At 39.9% G+C, this 16,182-nt stretch overlaps 1 protein-coding gene across 1 annotated transcript in view; it reads right to left on the reverse strand.

Moving 5' to 3' along the window:
* The window catches only part of MYO16 (myosin XVI), a 247,923-nt gene that overhangs the window by 197,957 nt on the left and 33,784 nt on the right, over positions 1-16,182 (reverse strand). Inside the window, exons 2-4 of the mRNA XM_075265275.1 lie at positions 11,833-12,096; positions 11,377-11,447; positions 8,522-8,665 (exon numbers count right to left, since the gene is read on the reverse strand). Coding sequence (XP_075121376.1) covers positions 8,522-8,665; positions 11,377-11,447; positions 11,833-12,096 — 479 coding nt within the window. The remainder of the gene's footprint in view (positions 1-8,521; positions 8,666-11,376; positions 11,448-11,832; positions 12,097-16,182) is intronic.

The following is a 16,182-nucleotide window of genomic DNA, read 5'->3' on the forward strand; positions in this document are numbered from 1 at the left end:
ACTATATGGCAGTAGCAAGAAATGAGGGTATTTGTATTCCCAATATACTCTTTGAATTCCCAGTCAGACAATGGCACTGTATACCAGTAGTAAAAATTGTGGGTGCACGTAACCCCAATATATTCTTTGAATTACCAGTCAGAAACTGGCACTATATGGCAGTAGCAAGAAATGAGGGTATTTATAACCCCAATATATTCTTTGAATTCCCAGTCAGACAATGGCACTGTATACCAGTAGTAAAAATTGTGGGTGCACGTAACCCCAATATATTCTTTGAATTCCCAGTCAGACACTGGCACTATATGGCAGTAGCAAGAAATGAGGGTATTTGTATTCCCAATATACTCTTTGAATTCCCAGTCAGACAATGGCACTGTATACCAGTAGTAAAAATTGTGGGTGCACGTAACCCCAATATATTCTTTGAATTACCAGTCAGAAACTGGCACTATATGGCAGTAGCAAGAAATGAGGGTATTTATAACCCCAATATATTCTTTGAATTCCCAGTCAGACAATGGCACTGTATACCAGTAGTAAAAATTGTGGGTGCACGTAACCCCAATATATTCTTTGAATTCCCAGTCAGACACTGGCACTATATGGCAGTAGCAAGAAATGAGGGTATTTGTATTCCCAATATACTCTTTGAATTCCCAGTCAGACAATGGCACTGTATACCAGTAGTAAAAATTGTGGGTGCACGTAACCCCAATATATTCTTTGAATTACCAGTCAGAAACTGGCACTATATGGCAGTAGCAAGAAATGAGGGTATTTATAACCCCAATATATTCTTTGAATTCCCAGTCAGACAATGGCACTGTATACCAGTAGTAAAAATTGTGGTTGCACGTAACCCCAATATATTCTTTGAATTACCAGTCAGAAACTGGCACTATATGGCAGTAGCAAGAAATGAGGGTATTTGTATTCCCAATATACTCTTTGAATTCCCAGTCAGACAATGGCACTGTATACCAGTAGTAAAAATTGTGGGTGCACGTAACCCCAATATATTCTTTGAATTACCAGTCAGAAACTGGCACTATATGGCAGTAGCAAGAAATGAGGGTATTTATAACCCCAATATATTCTTTGAATTCCCAGTCAGACAATGGCACTGTATACCAGTAGTAAAAATTGTGGGTGCACGTAACCCCAATATATTCTTTGAATTCCCAGTCAGAAACTGGCACTATATGGCAGTAGCAAGAAATGAGGGTATTTGTATTCCCAATATACTCTTTGAATTCCCAGTCAGACAATGGCACTGTATACCAGTAGTAAAAATTGTGGGTGCACGTAACCCCAATATATTCTTTGAATTACCAGTCAGAAACTGGCACTATATGGCAGTAGCAAGAAATGAGGGTATTTATAACCCCAATATATTCTTTGAATTCCCAGTCAGACAATGGCACTGTATACCAGTAGTAAAAATTGTGGGTGCACGTAACCCCAATATATTCTTTGAATTCCCAGTCAGAAACTGGCACTATATGGCAGTAGCAAGAAATGAGGGTATTTGTATTCCCAATATATTCTTTGAATTCCCAGTCAGACAATGGCACTGTATACCAGTAGTAAAAATTGTGGGTGCACGTAACCCCAATATATTCTTTGAATTACCAGTCAGAAACTGGCACTATATGGCAGTAGCAAGAAATGAGGGTATTTATAACCCCAATATATTCTTTGAATTCCCAGTCAGACAATGGCACTGTATACCAGTAGTAAAAATTGTGGGTGCACGTAACCCCAATATATTCTTTGAATTCCCAGTCAGACACTGGCACTATATGGCAGTAGCAAGAAATGAGGGTATTTGTATTCCCAATATACTCTTTGAATTCCCAGTCAGACAATGGCACTGTATACCAGTAGTAAAAATTGTGGGTGCACGTAACCCCAATATATTCTTTGAATTACCAGTCAGAAACTGGCACTATATGGCAGTAGCAAGAAATGAGGGTATTTATAACCCCAATATATTCTTTGAATTCCCAGTCAGACAATGGCACTGTATACCAGTAGTAAAAATTGTGGGTGCACGTAACCCCAATATATTCTTTGAATTACCAGTCAGAAACTGGCACTATATGGCAGTAGCAAGAAATGAGGGTATTTGTATTCCCAATATACTCTTTGAATTCCCAGTCAGACAATGGCACTGTATACCAGTAGTAAAAATTGTGGGTGCACGTAACCCCAATATATTCTTTGAATTACCAGTCAGAAACTGGCACTATATGGCAGTAGCAAGAAATGAGGGTATTTATAACCCCAATATATTCTTTGAATTCCCAGTCAGACAATGGCACTGTATACCAGTAGTAAAAATTGTGGGTGCACGTAACCCCAATATATTCTTTGAATTCCCAGTCAGAAACTGGCACTATATGGCAGTAGCAAGAAATGAGGGTATTTGTATTCCCAATATACTCTTTGAATTCCCAGTCAGACAATGGCACTGTATACCAGTAGTAAAAATTGTGGGTGCACGTAACCCCAATATATTCTTTGAATTACCAGTCAGAAACTGGCACTATATGGCAGTAGCAAGAAATGAGGGTATTTATAACCCCAATATATTCTTTGAATTCCCAGTCAGACAATGGCACTGTATACCAGTAGTAAAAATTGTGGGTGCACGTAACCCCAATATATTCTTTGAATTCCCAGTCAGAAACTGGCACTATATGGCAGTAGCAAGAAATGAGGGTATTTGTATTCCCAATATATTCTTTGAATTCCCAGTCAGACAATGGCACTGTATACCAGTAGTAAAAATTGTGGGTGCACGTAACCCCAATATATTCTTTGAATTACCAGTCAGAAACTGGCACTATATGGCAGTAGCAAGAAATGAGGGTATTTATAACCCCAATATATTCTTTGAATTCCCAGTCAGACAATGGCACTGTATACCAGTAGTAAAAATTGTGGGTGCACGTAACCCCAATATATTCTTTGAATTCCCAGTCAGACACTGGCACTATATGGCAGTAGCAAGAAATGAGGGTATTTGTATTCCCAATATACTCTTTGAATTCCCAGTCAGACAATGGCACTGTATACCAGTAGTAAAAATTGTGGGTGCACGTAACCCCAATATATTCTTTGAATTACCAGTCAGAAACTGGCACTATATGGCAGTAGCAAGAAATGAGGGTATTTATAACCCCAATATATTCTTTGAATTCCCAGTCAGACAATGGCACTGTATACCAGTAGTAAAAATTGTGGGTGCACGTAACCCCAATATATTCTTTGAATTACCAGTCAGAAACTGGCACTATATGGCAGTAGCAAGAAATGAGGGTATTTGTATTCCCAATATACTCTTTGAATTCCCAGTCAGACAATGGCACTGTATACCAGTAGTAAAAATTGTGGGTGCACGTAACCCCAATATATTCTTTGAATTACCAGTCAGAAACTGGCACTATATGGCAGTAGCAAGAAATGAGGGTATTTGTATTCCCAATATACTCTTTGAATTCCCAGTCAGACAATGGCACTGTATACCAGTAGTAAAAATTGTGGGTGCACGTAACCCCAATATATTCTTTGAATTACCAGTCAGAAACTGGCACTATATGGCAGTAGCAAGAAATGAGGGTATTTATAACCCCAATATATTCTTTGAATTCCCAGTCAGACAATGGCACTGTATACCAGTAGTAAAAATTGTGGGTGCACGTAACCCCAATATATTCTTTGAATTCCCAGTCAGAAACTGGCACTATATGGCAGTAGCAAGAAATGAGGGTATTTGTATTCCCAATATACTCTTTGAATTCCCAGTCAGACAATGGCACTGTATACCAGTAGTAAAAATTGTGGGTGCACGTAACCCCAATATATTCTTTGAATTACCAGTCAGAAACTGGCACTATATGGCAGTAGCAAGAAATGAGGGTATTTATAACCCCAATATATTCTTTGAATTCCCAGTCAGACAATGGCACTGTATACCAGTAGTAAAAATTGTGGGTGCACGTAACCCCAATATATTCTTTGAATTCCCAGTCAGAAACTGGCACTATATGGCAGTAGCAAGAAATGAGGGTATTTGTATTCCCAATATATTCTTTGAATTCCCAGTCAGACAATGGCACTGTATACCAGTAGTAAAAATTGTGGGTGCACGTAACCCCAATATATTCTTTGAATTACCAGTCAGAAACTGGCACTATATGGCAGTAGCAAGAAATGAGGGTATTTATAACCCCAATATATTCTTTGAATTCCCAGTCAGACAATGGCACTGTATACCAGTAGTAAAAATTGTGGGTGCACGTAACCCCAATATATTCTTTGAATTCCCAGTCAGAAACTGGCACTATATGGCAGTAGCAAGAAATGAGGGTATTTGTATTCCCAATATACTCTTTGAATTCCCAGTCAGACAATGGCACTGTATACCAGTAGTAAAAATTGTGGGTGCACGTAACCCCAATATATTCTTTGAATTACCAGTCAGAAACTGGCACTATATGGCAGTAGCAAGAAATGAGGGTATTTGTATTCCCAATATATTCTTTGAATTCCCAGTCAGACAATGGCACTGTATACCAGTAGTAAAAATTGTGGGTGTATATAGCCCCAATTCTATTGCTAGGGGACTTGCAGGGTATTTCTGGGGTGAAGGTGGGGGGGCACACCGTTGGAACGGGTATCGGGGTATATATCGGGTATACGGGAATACACTGACAGTGTATTCCATTCAGGATCCTGGGAAAGCTGGGTTGCGGCGATTGAGCCCGTCAGTGCCACGTTACACTGACAAGCTTCTCCCTGGAATTTAGCTCTTACAAGAGCTGTTGGTTGTCTTCTCCTTCCTATCCTAGCCTGTCCCTGCCTACCCAGAATCTAAGCCCTAGCTAGCTGGACGGAAACCTCCGTCCTCGGTGAATTGCAAGCTCAGAATGACGCGAAGCTGGGCGGCGCTGTTCTTTTAAATTAGAGGTCACATGTTTTCGGCAGCCAATGGGTTTTGCCTACTTTTTTCAACGTCACCGGTGTCGTAGTTCCTGTCCCACCTACCCTGCGCTGTTATTGGAGCAAAAAAGGCGCCAGGGAAGGTGAGAGGGGAATCGAGTAATGGCGCACTTTACCACGCGGTGTTCGATTCGATTCGAACATGCCGAACAGCCTAATATCCGATCGAACATGAGTTCGATAGAACACTGTTCGCTCATCTCTAATTCTGACGGCTCTCACAGTCTTAGATTTATTTTTAAATAGGAACATCACGTAGCTATGTATTTTAACAAGTACACTAGATTCAGCTTTTTTTGTTATTTGGGGCTTTTTACTCTGTTGGATGCTTTATATTTTGTCTGAGTTCATTAAGGGTATTCTCATATTATAACTTGTAATATTGATTGGATTAGATGAGGAAATCGATCATCACAGAAGACTTTTATCTGATTTACAAATGTCTGTAGTTGTTTGTTTTTTCCTGAAGGTTATCCTGCTGAAATATACTAATAGGCAATCTAAATGTAGAACAGAGGAATAACAGTAGGGGAAAAAAGAAGCGTTTATGGCCAAATAGAGAGGCCTGGCATATCTAGAAGGAAGTGGTATACAACATTATACCCTCCTGTTCCTAGTCTAGAAATATGGCAAAGTGCTGCCTTTGCTCAAGTGACAACTAGGGTTGAGCGATCGGGATCGGAAATGTTCAGATTCCAATCGGCGATCGAATAAATTTCATGATCGCGATCGGAATTCCAGGAGGATCGAGGTCGGAGGTTATTTCCCACAATGCTTGGCTACTGGCCAAACATTGTGGGAAAAGCTATAGTATCAGATGAGCAAGTACTATTCGAAACTCCCGTTTCGGATAGCACGCACCCATAGGAATGAATGGAAGCGGCCGGCACGCAGACTTTGCTGGTGTCCAGCCGCTTAAACCCCCTGTGTGCCGGCTGCGTCCATTCATTCCTATGGGAGAGCACTACTCTTCTGTTTCCTCCCTGCTGTGCCATATACTCGGCTCTGCTGCATCTTTAGATGTAGCAGAGCTGAGTATACAGTAAAACAGGGACGAAGCAGAAGAGTGACAGGCTGCAGTAAATCACTCTGTGCTGTGCTGCTGTACATCTGAGATGTAGCAGTGCTAAGTATACAGTAAATCAGGGACGAAGCAGAAGAGTAGATAGACAAGTCAATGTACAGTTATGGGGATGTAGCAGAGTCCAGTATATGGCACAGCAGGGAGGAAATAGAAGAGTAGATAGTATCTACTCACGAACTTCCCTCAACTTACCTGCACAGATCCGCTGCCGCTTTCCATTCTTCTTGCTCCTTTTCTCTCTCATTCACAGGCCTTCAGAATGCCCTGTGCGCCCCCGCCTCCATAGACTAGTGTGAGAGATGCTGGGAGAAGGCAGGGCTTGTGGATTAGGAGAGTGTGGGCAGGTACTCACGTCTCCCTGCCCACACTCTCCTAAGCCACAACAAGCCCCCCCTACTCCCATCATATGTAACACTAGTCTAGGGAGGTGGGGGTGCGCACGGCACTCTGAATGCATGTCAATGAGAGAGGACCAGACCGAGAAGAAATGGGAGCAGCAGTGGATCTGTGCAGGTAAGCAGACACCAGGGGGGCTAAATAGCTGGGGATTTTTTTTAATCACTACACAGCATGTAGTTTCAATTTTTGGACTCCATGCTGTGTAGTGAATAGGATCGTTTTGAAAATCCGATCTTTGATTATTAAAAAAAATCCCATTGACTTGCATTAGGATCGGAATTGGGATCGGATTCGAATGGAAAATGGTCGGAAATTGGATATTTAAAACTCCTGAAATTTCAAGATCAGCTCAACCCTAGTGACAACCCAAGAATTCAGCAACAGATAGTACATTTAAGTGGGAGATAAGTATGGAATCTCTCTCTCTCTCTCTCTCTCTCTCTCTCTCTCTCTCTCTCCTCTCTCTCTCTCTCTCTCTCTCTCTCCTCTCTCTCTCTCTCTCTCTCCTCTCTCTCTCTCTCTCTCTCTCTCTCTCTCTCTCTCTCTCCCGAACTGAATTAAATAGTTCCAGGATTACCATGTCTAACCTGTGGAAATGTAGGGTTATATCTAAGTTTATGTTGCAATGCTTTTGAAGCCTTTTCCAAAATAGCTCTTTATCTGTCTACTCCTCTCTGTAGGCTGACAGCTGTAGCCGGCATTAAATGGACAAAGGCAGAACTGCAGAACTGGAACACACACATCTGCTCTGCTAAGTACCTGAGAGAAGACTCAACAGAAGACTCCTTCTCTTGTCCCAGCTAACAGTTGGCCAGATTAAACAATTGCTCTTCCAAAGAGTGTGTATTCCTCCATGCCATCAATATTTACATCACAGCACCATGAACTATATACATTGCTGCAACTGCATCACAGTTGGCTTGAGGTTTGGTAGTGGTGTGCAGTGTTCATTTTCTTCCAAATATAATCCTCTGTATTTGTGCTAAAAACTTCCAGTTTTGTCTCATCTGTCCATAGAACACTTTGCCATTTTACTTGTAGGACATCCAGGTCTTAGTCAAACTTACTAGGGAGAGTAACTTGGTCGCCCAGTGTCTGTTTCCCCTTTCCCTTATAAATTGTAAGCAATTGTGGTCCTCTGTTTCACTGTACTACTTGGTCACTGCTAGTATCATTCTTGTTTTGTGTATTCCATGTAAACCCTCCAATGTACAGCACCTTGGAATTAATGGTGCTCTAAAAATAAGAAATAAATAAATGAATAACAATAATAAGTAACAACAATCCTGAATTTTCTCTATTTGGTGGTACACCTGGGTCTGTTGCAATGTTTTTGTAGCTTTTTCTATAATATTTCAATAATAAGTCATTCTGAAAGTTGCATTAAGGCATGTTTCACTGTAACCAATCTACACTAACCAGATTGTCCCTTTATTTAATGGGTAAAGTACCTGTGAAACTCACACTTTCAGTCTCATCTTCTTAAATGAAATACATGTTGCCAATTCAGTCTTGTTGAAACCATTAAGGCTGAAGTCCCTCATTGAGAAAATGCTGTTTTTTTACATCATCTGCAAAGTGGATGGGATTCTGGCTAATCTCATCCACAAACTGAAGAAAAAAATCAGCAATGGAAAAGCTGTGTTTACAAAAACGCCCATGTTTTTGAAAATCCCTGTATGTTAATTATACCTACCGAAACGCTAGTGTTACTATAAGAAAATCCACAGAGAAAAACTCAAAAATGCAATGGCAAATGCTGCAGAAAAAAAGTGATGCATTTTTGCTACGTTTTTTAGCTGCGTGGGGACTTAATCTTAAGGTTCACTTACTTTTTCATCCCTGTGCTGTTGATGGGTTATCAATGTACTCAATAAAAGACATGAACAGCACATCTCTTTGTGTGTTATTGTGATAAGCTAACATTTTATTATAACTATTAATGCATAAATCCATAAATTCATATATATTTTTTTTTATATTTAAAAAAAAGGAGAAAAAGCTCATTGAATTATTCAGTGTACTTACAAATAGAAGCAGAAGGACAATATCAGGGTTGTCACATGCACAAGCAACATGCATAGGAGTCCAGAATTCTTCATCTTGGTGATTTACATTAACTCCACGGTCAATGAGGATTTCTGCTGCAAATGCATTATCATACCGTGCACACTGTATAAGAAGGATAAGCATCTCAGAGCTAGAGTGACATTGGTACATTTCAAAGAACATTTTCACATTGTAAAGCTATAGTTCAAAGGATTATAGGCTCAGTATAAACTAATATTACATTTTTTATTTTTTTATTTTTTTGCTGTTTGTCTGTCATATGATTGAGTGAATAAGCAGAAATACAAAATATTGTTGAACTGTGTGCATCTGTTTTTAGTACAAAAATCAAAATCCACTTGCACAATGGCTAAGGGACAGATTGCTTCTTGTTGAGCAGTCAGAATGGATAGCTGCAGCCGCAGACGCCTGAAGACAATAAACTGCATATCACACACTGAATTCTAATCACATACACCGAGCAAAGGGGAACTGTGTGCAAACCATTACAGAATTGAGATAGATTGGGAGAAGAGCTTGAGGGAAATTAGCTGAAATTTTAGAGGAGGGATGACAAAAATGGGACTGTACAATCAATTCTTGTCTGAAGGAAAATATGTTGAAGATGGATAACGTATTTTGTAAAATGCTATTTGTGTCATGAATTGTACAATGTGGAGCAGTATAATACAAGGCATGATGGTTATTGAAGTAGAGAGAATTTGAAGTTTGATTTTTTTATTTATAAATACCAATAATTACTTCTGCTATTCTGTATGGACGGGGGTTAGCTAGGGGGTAAGTAGGACACGCGCCCTCGATGTAGGCTGTCATTGGCTCCAAAAGCCAATTTTCTGTATTTAGATACAGAGTGAGGGCAGTAGGCTGAATTTTTGCCCTGGATGAAGGATAGCCTAACTACAGCTTTTATATGGATATGCCATAAATATCTGATTGTTGCAAGTCCCACACCCATCTCTAGAAAGGACCCCTCCCCAGACTCCATTGCACCTCACTTCCTCCCATGGACAGCCAAATTCAGGCTGTTAGCATTGCTCGGATATATAGAAGCATCCAAGCTTGTAAGCTATGCTGTAAAATACATGAAAATGGGAGTTATGGGAACAGTGTAGAACAAGGAGCTATGCTGTTTGAGTGAACTTGGCTGTTTCCCTAACCCAATTCGTGGTAGCAGCCTGGATTTGGCTGCCAGCACAATGAGGTGTAGCTAGGTCCATAACTGAGATAGGTGCAGGTCCCAGGGTAAGATCCACATCTATCAGAAATGTATGTTATATCCTATGGATATGCTATAAATGTTCATCATAGTCCAGTCCCTTTAAATGAAGGTTATCTAGAAGATCTGACAGTGCATCGCTTACCCTTGCATTTGATAAACTGCAAATAAAACAATGTTATTATCACTAATGTTCCTATTAGTCTCAAAATCAATTCAATAACCATCAGAACTATGCAAAAATTTTAATTTCCCTACGGTACCAATACAAATCTGTTAATAAAAAAATCTAACTATTGTATAAGAGCCTGTGGCTCTGTCTTTTCCTAGAATACAGGGCCTCTTAAATTATAGCACTATTCGAATGATGGGATTTAATGGAGCCTTCCATATGCCCTATACTTTATTTGACTAATGTCCTGTTGCTCTTTGTCTTGCTTTATACGAGAGTCATAGCTGCTAATTAGGGTTGCGCCAATCTTGATATTTCAGGATCGTTTTTAAAATCCGATTTCCGATCATTTTCCATTCGAACCCGATCTCGATCCCAATTCCGATCCCAATGCAAGTCAATGGGATTTTTTTAACAATCGAAAATCGGATTTTAAAAACGATCCTGTCCAAAAATTGAAGCCTCCACGCTGTGTAGTTATTTTAAAAAAATCCTCTGGCTACTTAGTGCCCCCTGGTGTCCACTTACCTGCACAGAAGCGCTGCTGCTGGTCCAGTCCCCGCTGTTCTCGCTCCTGTTCTTGCCCTGCTGCCCCCACCTCCCAAGTTAGTGTTACAGACCTAGGAAGAAGGCTGGGCTTGTGACTTAGGAGAGTGTGGGCGGGTACAGGGCAAGGAGACTTGAGTGCTCCCCTCCCAGTAACCCCCCACACTCTCCTAAACACCAAACCCCACGTTCTTCCTAGGTCTGTAACACTAACCTGGGAGGCGGGGGAAGCAAGGTAAAAAAAGGAGCAAGAACAGGGGGACCGCACCAGCGGCAGCGCTTCTGTGCAGGTAAGTGTTATGCCCGGTTCACATATGCTGATGTGTTCCGTCCGTAAGAGTCTGCATGAGGAGCCCTATGGACGGAACACAAGCGCAACTGCAAGCACTGTGCAGTTCAAGCACACGGACCCCATTATAGGCTATGGGGCCCATGCACTAGAACTGCACAGCGCTTGCAGTTGCACTTGTGTTCCGTCCGTAGGGGTCCTCATGCGGACTCTTTGGACAGAACAGATCAGCATATGTGAACCAAGCCTTAAGCTACTAAAGATGTTAGCTAGTCTCCCATTAGAAAGAATGGATGCAGCCGGAGCACAGGGGGTTAAGTGGCCGGACACCGGCACGGGCTGTGTGCCGGCTGCATTCATTCATTCCTATGGGACCTAGCTAACATTGTTAGCTTTTCCCACAATGCTTGGCCAGTAGCAAAGCATTGTGGGAAATAACTTCTGACCTCGATCCCGCCTAAAAAGATCGGGATCGGAATTCCGATCGCGATCGTGAAATTTACTCAATCGCCGATCGGATTCCGATCTTTTCCGATCCCGATCACTCAACCCTACTGCTAATACAGGAGTCCTGAACAAGGCATACTCACCAGATGAAGTAGACATCCCCCTGAAGTGATAAGGGTATGTGGATCAGTTCCATCCTTCAGTAACTGCAAAACTGTTACAAAAAACATTAGTGAAAATGTACAGTATGACTGGCATTGAAAAAATACAACTATAAAAATCAATATCAATACATGGGGTATGGTCATCAAAAATATTCAACGTATCAACATTGTTTTAAAGATGTTTTCACTCACTTTAAAATGATAAATGTTAGTTTTATAATATTCATTGCGTTTCAGTATGTCTTCACTGATTCTATTCAGTGTCCGAAAATTTGTTGGGCTTAGACATGTATGTGTCTAAAATATTGTCCACTAGTGATGATTTATGATTTACAGGCAAAATTATATGGCCAACCATCACCTCTTTGTACTGTACACCTATTATAACATGTATGGAGCCAATGTTCAATGGATTAAACATAAAGATCTTCTTACCTTCTTTGTCATCATGGTGGATTATTGCATCTTGTATCTTGTCAGAGAGCTGGAAATTAACTTTATAATGTTTTCTCTGTTTGCTCTTTCTTTTATAAGCATCTTGTTTTTGTAAAGCCTTTTCACGTTCATAATAGGCCTTGATCTGCTCACAGCGCATACGTCTCACCAGACGCTGGCGCTGCCCCAAAGGAAGAGACTCCAGCAAACACTGGTCAATTTCCATGTCATGTGATCGAAAAACATTACAAAGCTGGAAACAGCCTACAAGAGAAATGAGGAATGCAAAGAAGAAATAGTTATTTAGAGATCACCCAAATGTATGTGTAAATGCACACTAACTATTCAACAAATATTATAAGAAATCAATTGTACAAGTGGATCAATGAAATTTTATAATATATCTTAGCAGAGAAAAATGTTTTTTTTTCTCCACTTGTCTGACTCTTTTATTCCTTCCCACTCCTTCTTAGACACAGATTCACTCTGATATCTCTCCTAAATCTGCAGTTTATAGAGATATCAAGTCCTTCACTATAATGTCCTATAAGACCTGCTAATGCAAGAAAGAGTTATGGAGCAGGCGTTTCCCTATCTCCTTTGGTATACTGTGCTATTGATGTATGCTATGCTTGTAGAAAAGTAAAGTACATTGTATAGGCTGTAGATACCTTTGCACTTTTTTTTTTACTGAAATTAGTTTAATTTTGGCTAAATATAATTTTTGAAAAAGGGTTTATTTTTAACAATTTAATTTCTGGAGTTTTTATGCATCAGGATACATAGCAAACTGCAGAACACCATGTACTAGCAGATGTGCTCTTTAAAAACCCACTACCAGTCCTCTTTCCCTAACTATCTTTTTTTTTTTTTTTTTTTTTTTTAAATGTAGATTGTGAACCCCATATAGGGACCACAATGTACTTTTTTTTTTTCCTATCAGTATGTCTTTTGTAGAATGGGAGGAAATCCATGCAAACATAGGGAGAACATACAAAGTCCTTGTAGAGGTTGTTCTTGGCGAGATTTGAACCCAGGACTCCAGCACTGCGAGGCTGCAGTGCTAGCCACTAGAGAGGAGCGAGTAGTATTCGATCAAGTAGATATTCAATCAAATACTGCTGCATTCGAAATACCGTACTGGGTCGAATACCACGCGGTAAACGCAGTAAGGGTGCATGCACACTGAGTAACGCCGGGCGTGTATGAGAGCCGTACACGCCGGCATTACAGCAGACTGCCGAACACTTCCCATTCACTTCAATGGGAGCGCTCGTAACAGCGGCGTTTACGAGCGCTCCCATTGAAGTGAATGGGAAGTGTTCGGCAGCCCTGCTGTAACGCCGGCGTGTACGGCTCTCATACACGCCCGGCGTTCCGTAGTGTGCATGCACCCTAAAATTTGATTCCTCTCCCACCTTCCCTGGCGCTTTTTTTTTACACCAATAACTATGCAGGGGAGGTGGGACAGGAACTAGGACAATGTAGGTATTTAAAAAAAAAACGTATACAGTAGAGATAAGCGAGTATGAATATTCGATGCATTTAACCTCTTGGTGTTCGGCCGCTTACATGAATACCTATGGCGGGGAGGTATTCGATCAAATACTACTTGCTCATCTCTATTTTTCACCAAATCAACTTTGATTTGATCTTTATTCACCTTAAGGCTAAGGCACCAGGCAGCGATTCACTGCCAAAAAACACTACAGAAAACACCACCGTGGAAATGCATTGTGGTTTTTTTCACAGTGTTTTTCGCAGAAAGTCCACAAAGTCCACCAACTTTTTTCTGCAATGTGTTGATAGGATTAGCCAGAATCCCATCCACTTTGTAGGTACTGTAATTTGAGAGCATTTTCCCGCAGTATTTCTTCCATATTCACAACATGAGGCCCGAACCTATATGATTTTCAGAAGTGTCAAAATAACTCATACCTCACTGATACCTGGATGTTCCCACTCTCAGGCTTCCTGATGGTCTCTACTTTTTGGTCCTTTCTCAACATGAAACTCACCACTTATTGGTGGGATATTCTAATGGGCCAGTGTTTGGCTGTGTGATTACATGTCCTGTGATGTGAGGGATCAGAAAGTAGAGATTGGTATGAAAGTAATTGCACGAATGGAAGTGGTTATTGGATAAGTGAGGTGAGCATGACTTCTTCAAGTATTTTTATGGGTCATCACACTGCCCTAATGGTTAGCGCTGTTGCCTTGCAGTGTTGGAGTTCTGAGTTAGAATCTCAAAAAGAAAACTACATCTGCATGAACTTTGCATGATCTCCCTGTGGTTACATCGGATGTTGGCTACATTCCAAAAATATGAAAAGGAACATTCACTTCCTATGCAAAATGATGCTAGAGTAGTGGAAATAAGCACCCACATAGGAATCATTGACATTCCTACTCCATAAGCCTCCTGGCATTTTGAGTTTCCAGTGTGAGAAAAGTGCATCTCAAAGAACAGGGCTGGACTACACAGAAGATGATTGGGGTGACTGCCATAGGGCCATTACTACACAAAGGATGATTTGGTTGACTTCCATTGGGCCATTACTCTCACCCAAGTAAAATAATCAACTACACTAATGAGTTTACAATATAATTCTACCATTGTGCATTAACTTGCTGTCACTATCATTATCTGCTATCAGCAGTTTAGCTTGAACCCACTGTGAGCAGTACTGCATATAACCATAACACATGCAACCAAGCCCACAGATAGTGCCTACAGTTTTTAGGGTCAGCAATTTTAGGTGACATTCAGAGCACTTGTGGCTATCTATGGGCAAATCAGGTAAAGGTATGTTTCTGTTCTTATTAAAGGCCCATACTTGGCACTATTTTTGGTTTTGAGGGCATTTTAGAACTAACAGGCTGAATTGTCTCCTCTTCTATCAAATCTGTGTTTCAGTTTAATGAGAACATGCCAGGTCATCTATTTTCTTACCTTGGCATACAGCAATGCATTGTCATTTATAGTGGTGCCAGAGAGTATTGGTAAGCTTAATAGATGTATACAGATTTTTCTACTACGGCTTCATGACTAATGACATTTGTATGTAACTATGTAAGAACGATACATGTTTTGTAGTTGTGCTATATACAACATGTTTAGCTGTATTTATATGCTGTGTGTACTTACTATTGTAATGATTCACACAATAATATAAAATGAAATTAAGTGAATTTCTGACTTTCATTAAAAACACAGAAAATGCTAGATTTCTTAAGTGATTTTAATAGGCCTGTCAAGATCTCATGATAAATTGCTCATATAAATTCTCTAGGTAATACCATGCCCAGACATCATACCAGCTTTAATCCCTAATCATGCATGTAATATGGATATATATGCAGTTTTCTGTGAGATAACATACTTCCATCTACTTTACTGAATACTCCATACATAACACAAAAATAACTCTTTTTTTTCCCATGAGGAGCAGATTTACATTAGGTCAATTGTTTGAGAAGCTTTAAGTACGTCAACCTTTATATAATGGAGTCTCGGTTTGTGAATAGGATGTTCATGGTGGAATTTGCTTAGGCCCATGGGAAATACAGTACATGAAAGACATAATGTCCCAAATGAATAGTCTAGTAGAACATAGGTAATATTACTGTGTCTGATGTATTTCAGCAGCATAAGATGTCTGTAATGTGAACAAAGATGTATCAGCGAGCAGTTATACCCATAGTTTCACAGAGAACACAATTGGATTAGAAGGACAGACAATATCTGAATATAAGTCATGCTGACATAATACAGAGCTATTTAAAACCACATTTTCTGTGTTCTAGAATGAAGCATTACATTTTACATCTACATTGATTGGATTTCCCTTGTAATTCTGACCACAAAGGAACTCGGTATAACACAAAGCATGGCTACAATGACCTTAACCTGTCATGATCTCAATATCCACATATTCATCTTCAAATATGAGAAGATATATAAGACAAATGGCAGCAAGAGTTTCTATTATGCTATATATGCAGCTGCCTACCAAACAAAGAAACAGGCTGATCTCCATTTGGCAAGTGATCTATCTATCTATCTATCTATCTATCTATCTATCTATCTATCTATCTATCTATCTATTCAGACTAGCTGATCATATGCATAAATGATTGGTATGAATTATCAGCACAAATTACCGGCTATGTCTTTTAGATAAAAGAATGGGAAAAGATTTGGAATTATATGTCACAGACAATATCTTTTTATTATTCTTATTTATTGTCATTTATTATTGCTTAAAGAGGACCTTTCACCATCTGGTGATTTGATGTATCCTCCTCTTAGTACAATGATCCCTCAAGTTACAATAGTAATTGGTTACA

Source organism: Leptodactylus fuscus, chromosome 2 (genome assembly GCF_031893055.1).
Source record: "Leptodactylus fuscus isolate aLepFus1 chromosome 2, aLepFus1.hap2, whole genome shotgun sequence".
In the NCBI taxonomy this organism is placed as follows: domain Eukaryota; kingdom Metazoa; phylum Chordata; class Amphibia; order Anura; family Leptodactylidae; genus Leptodactylus; species Leptodactylus fuscus.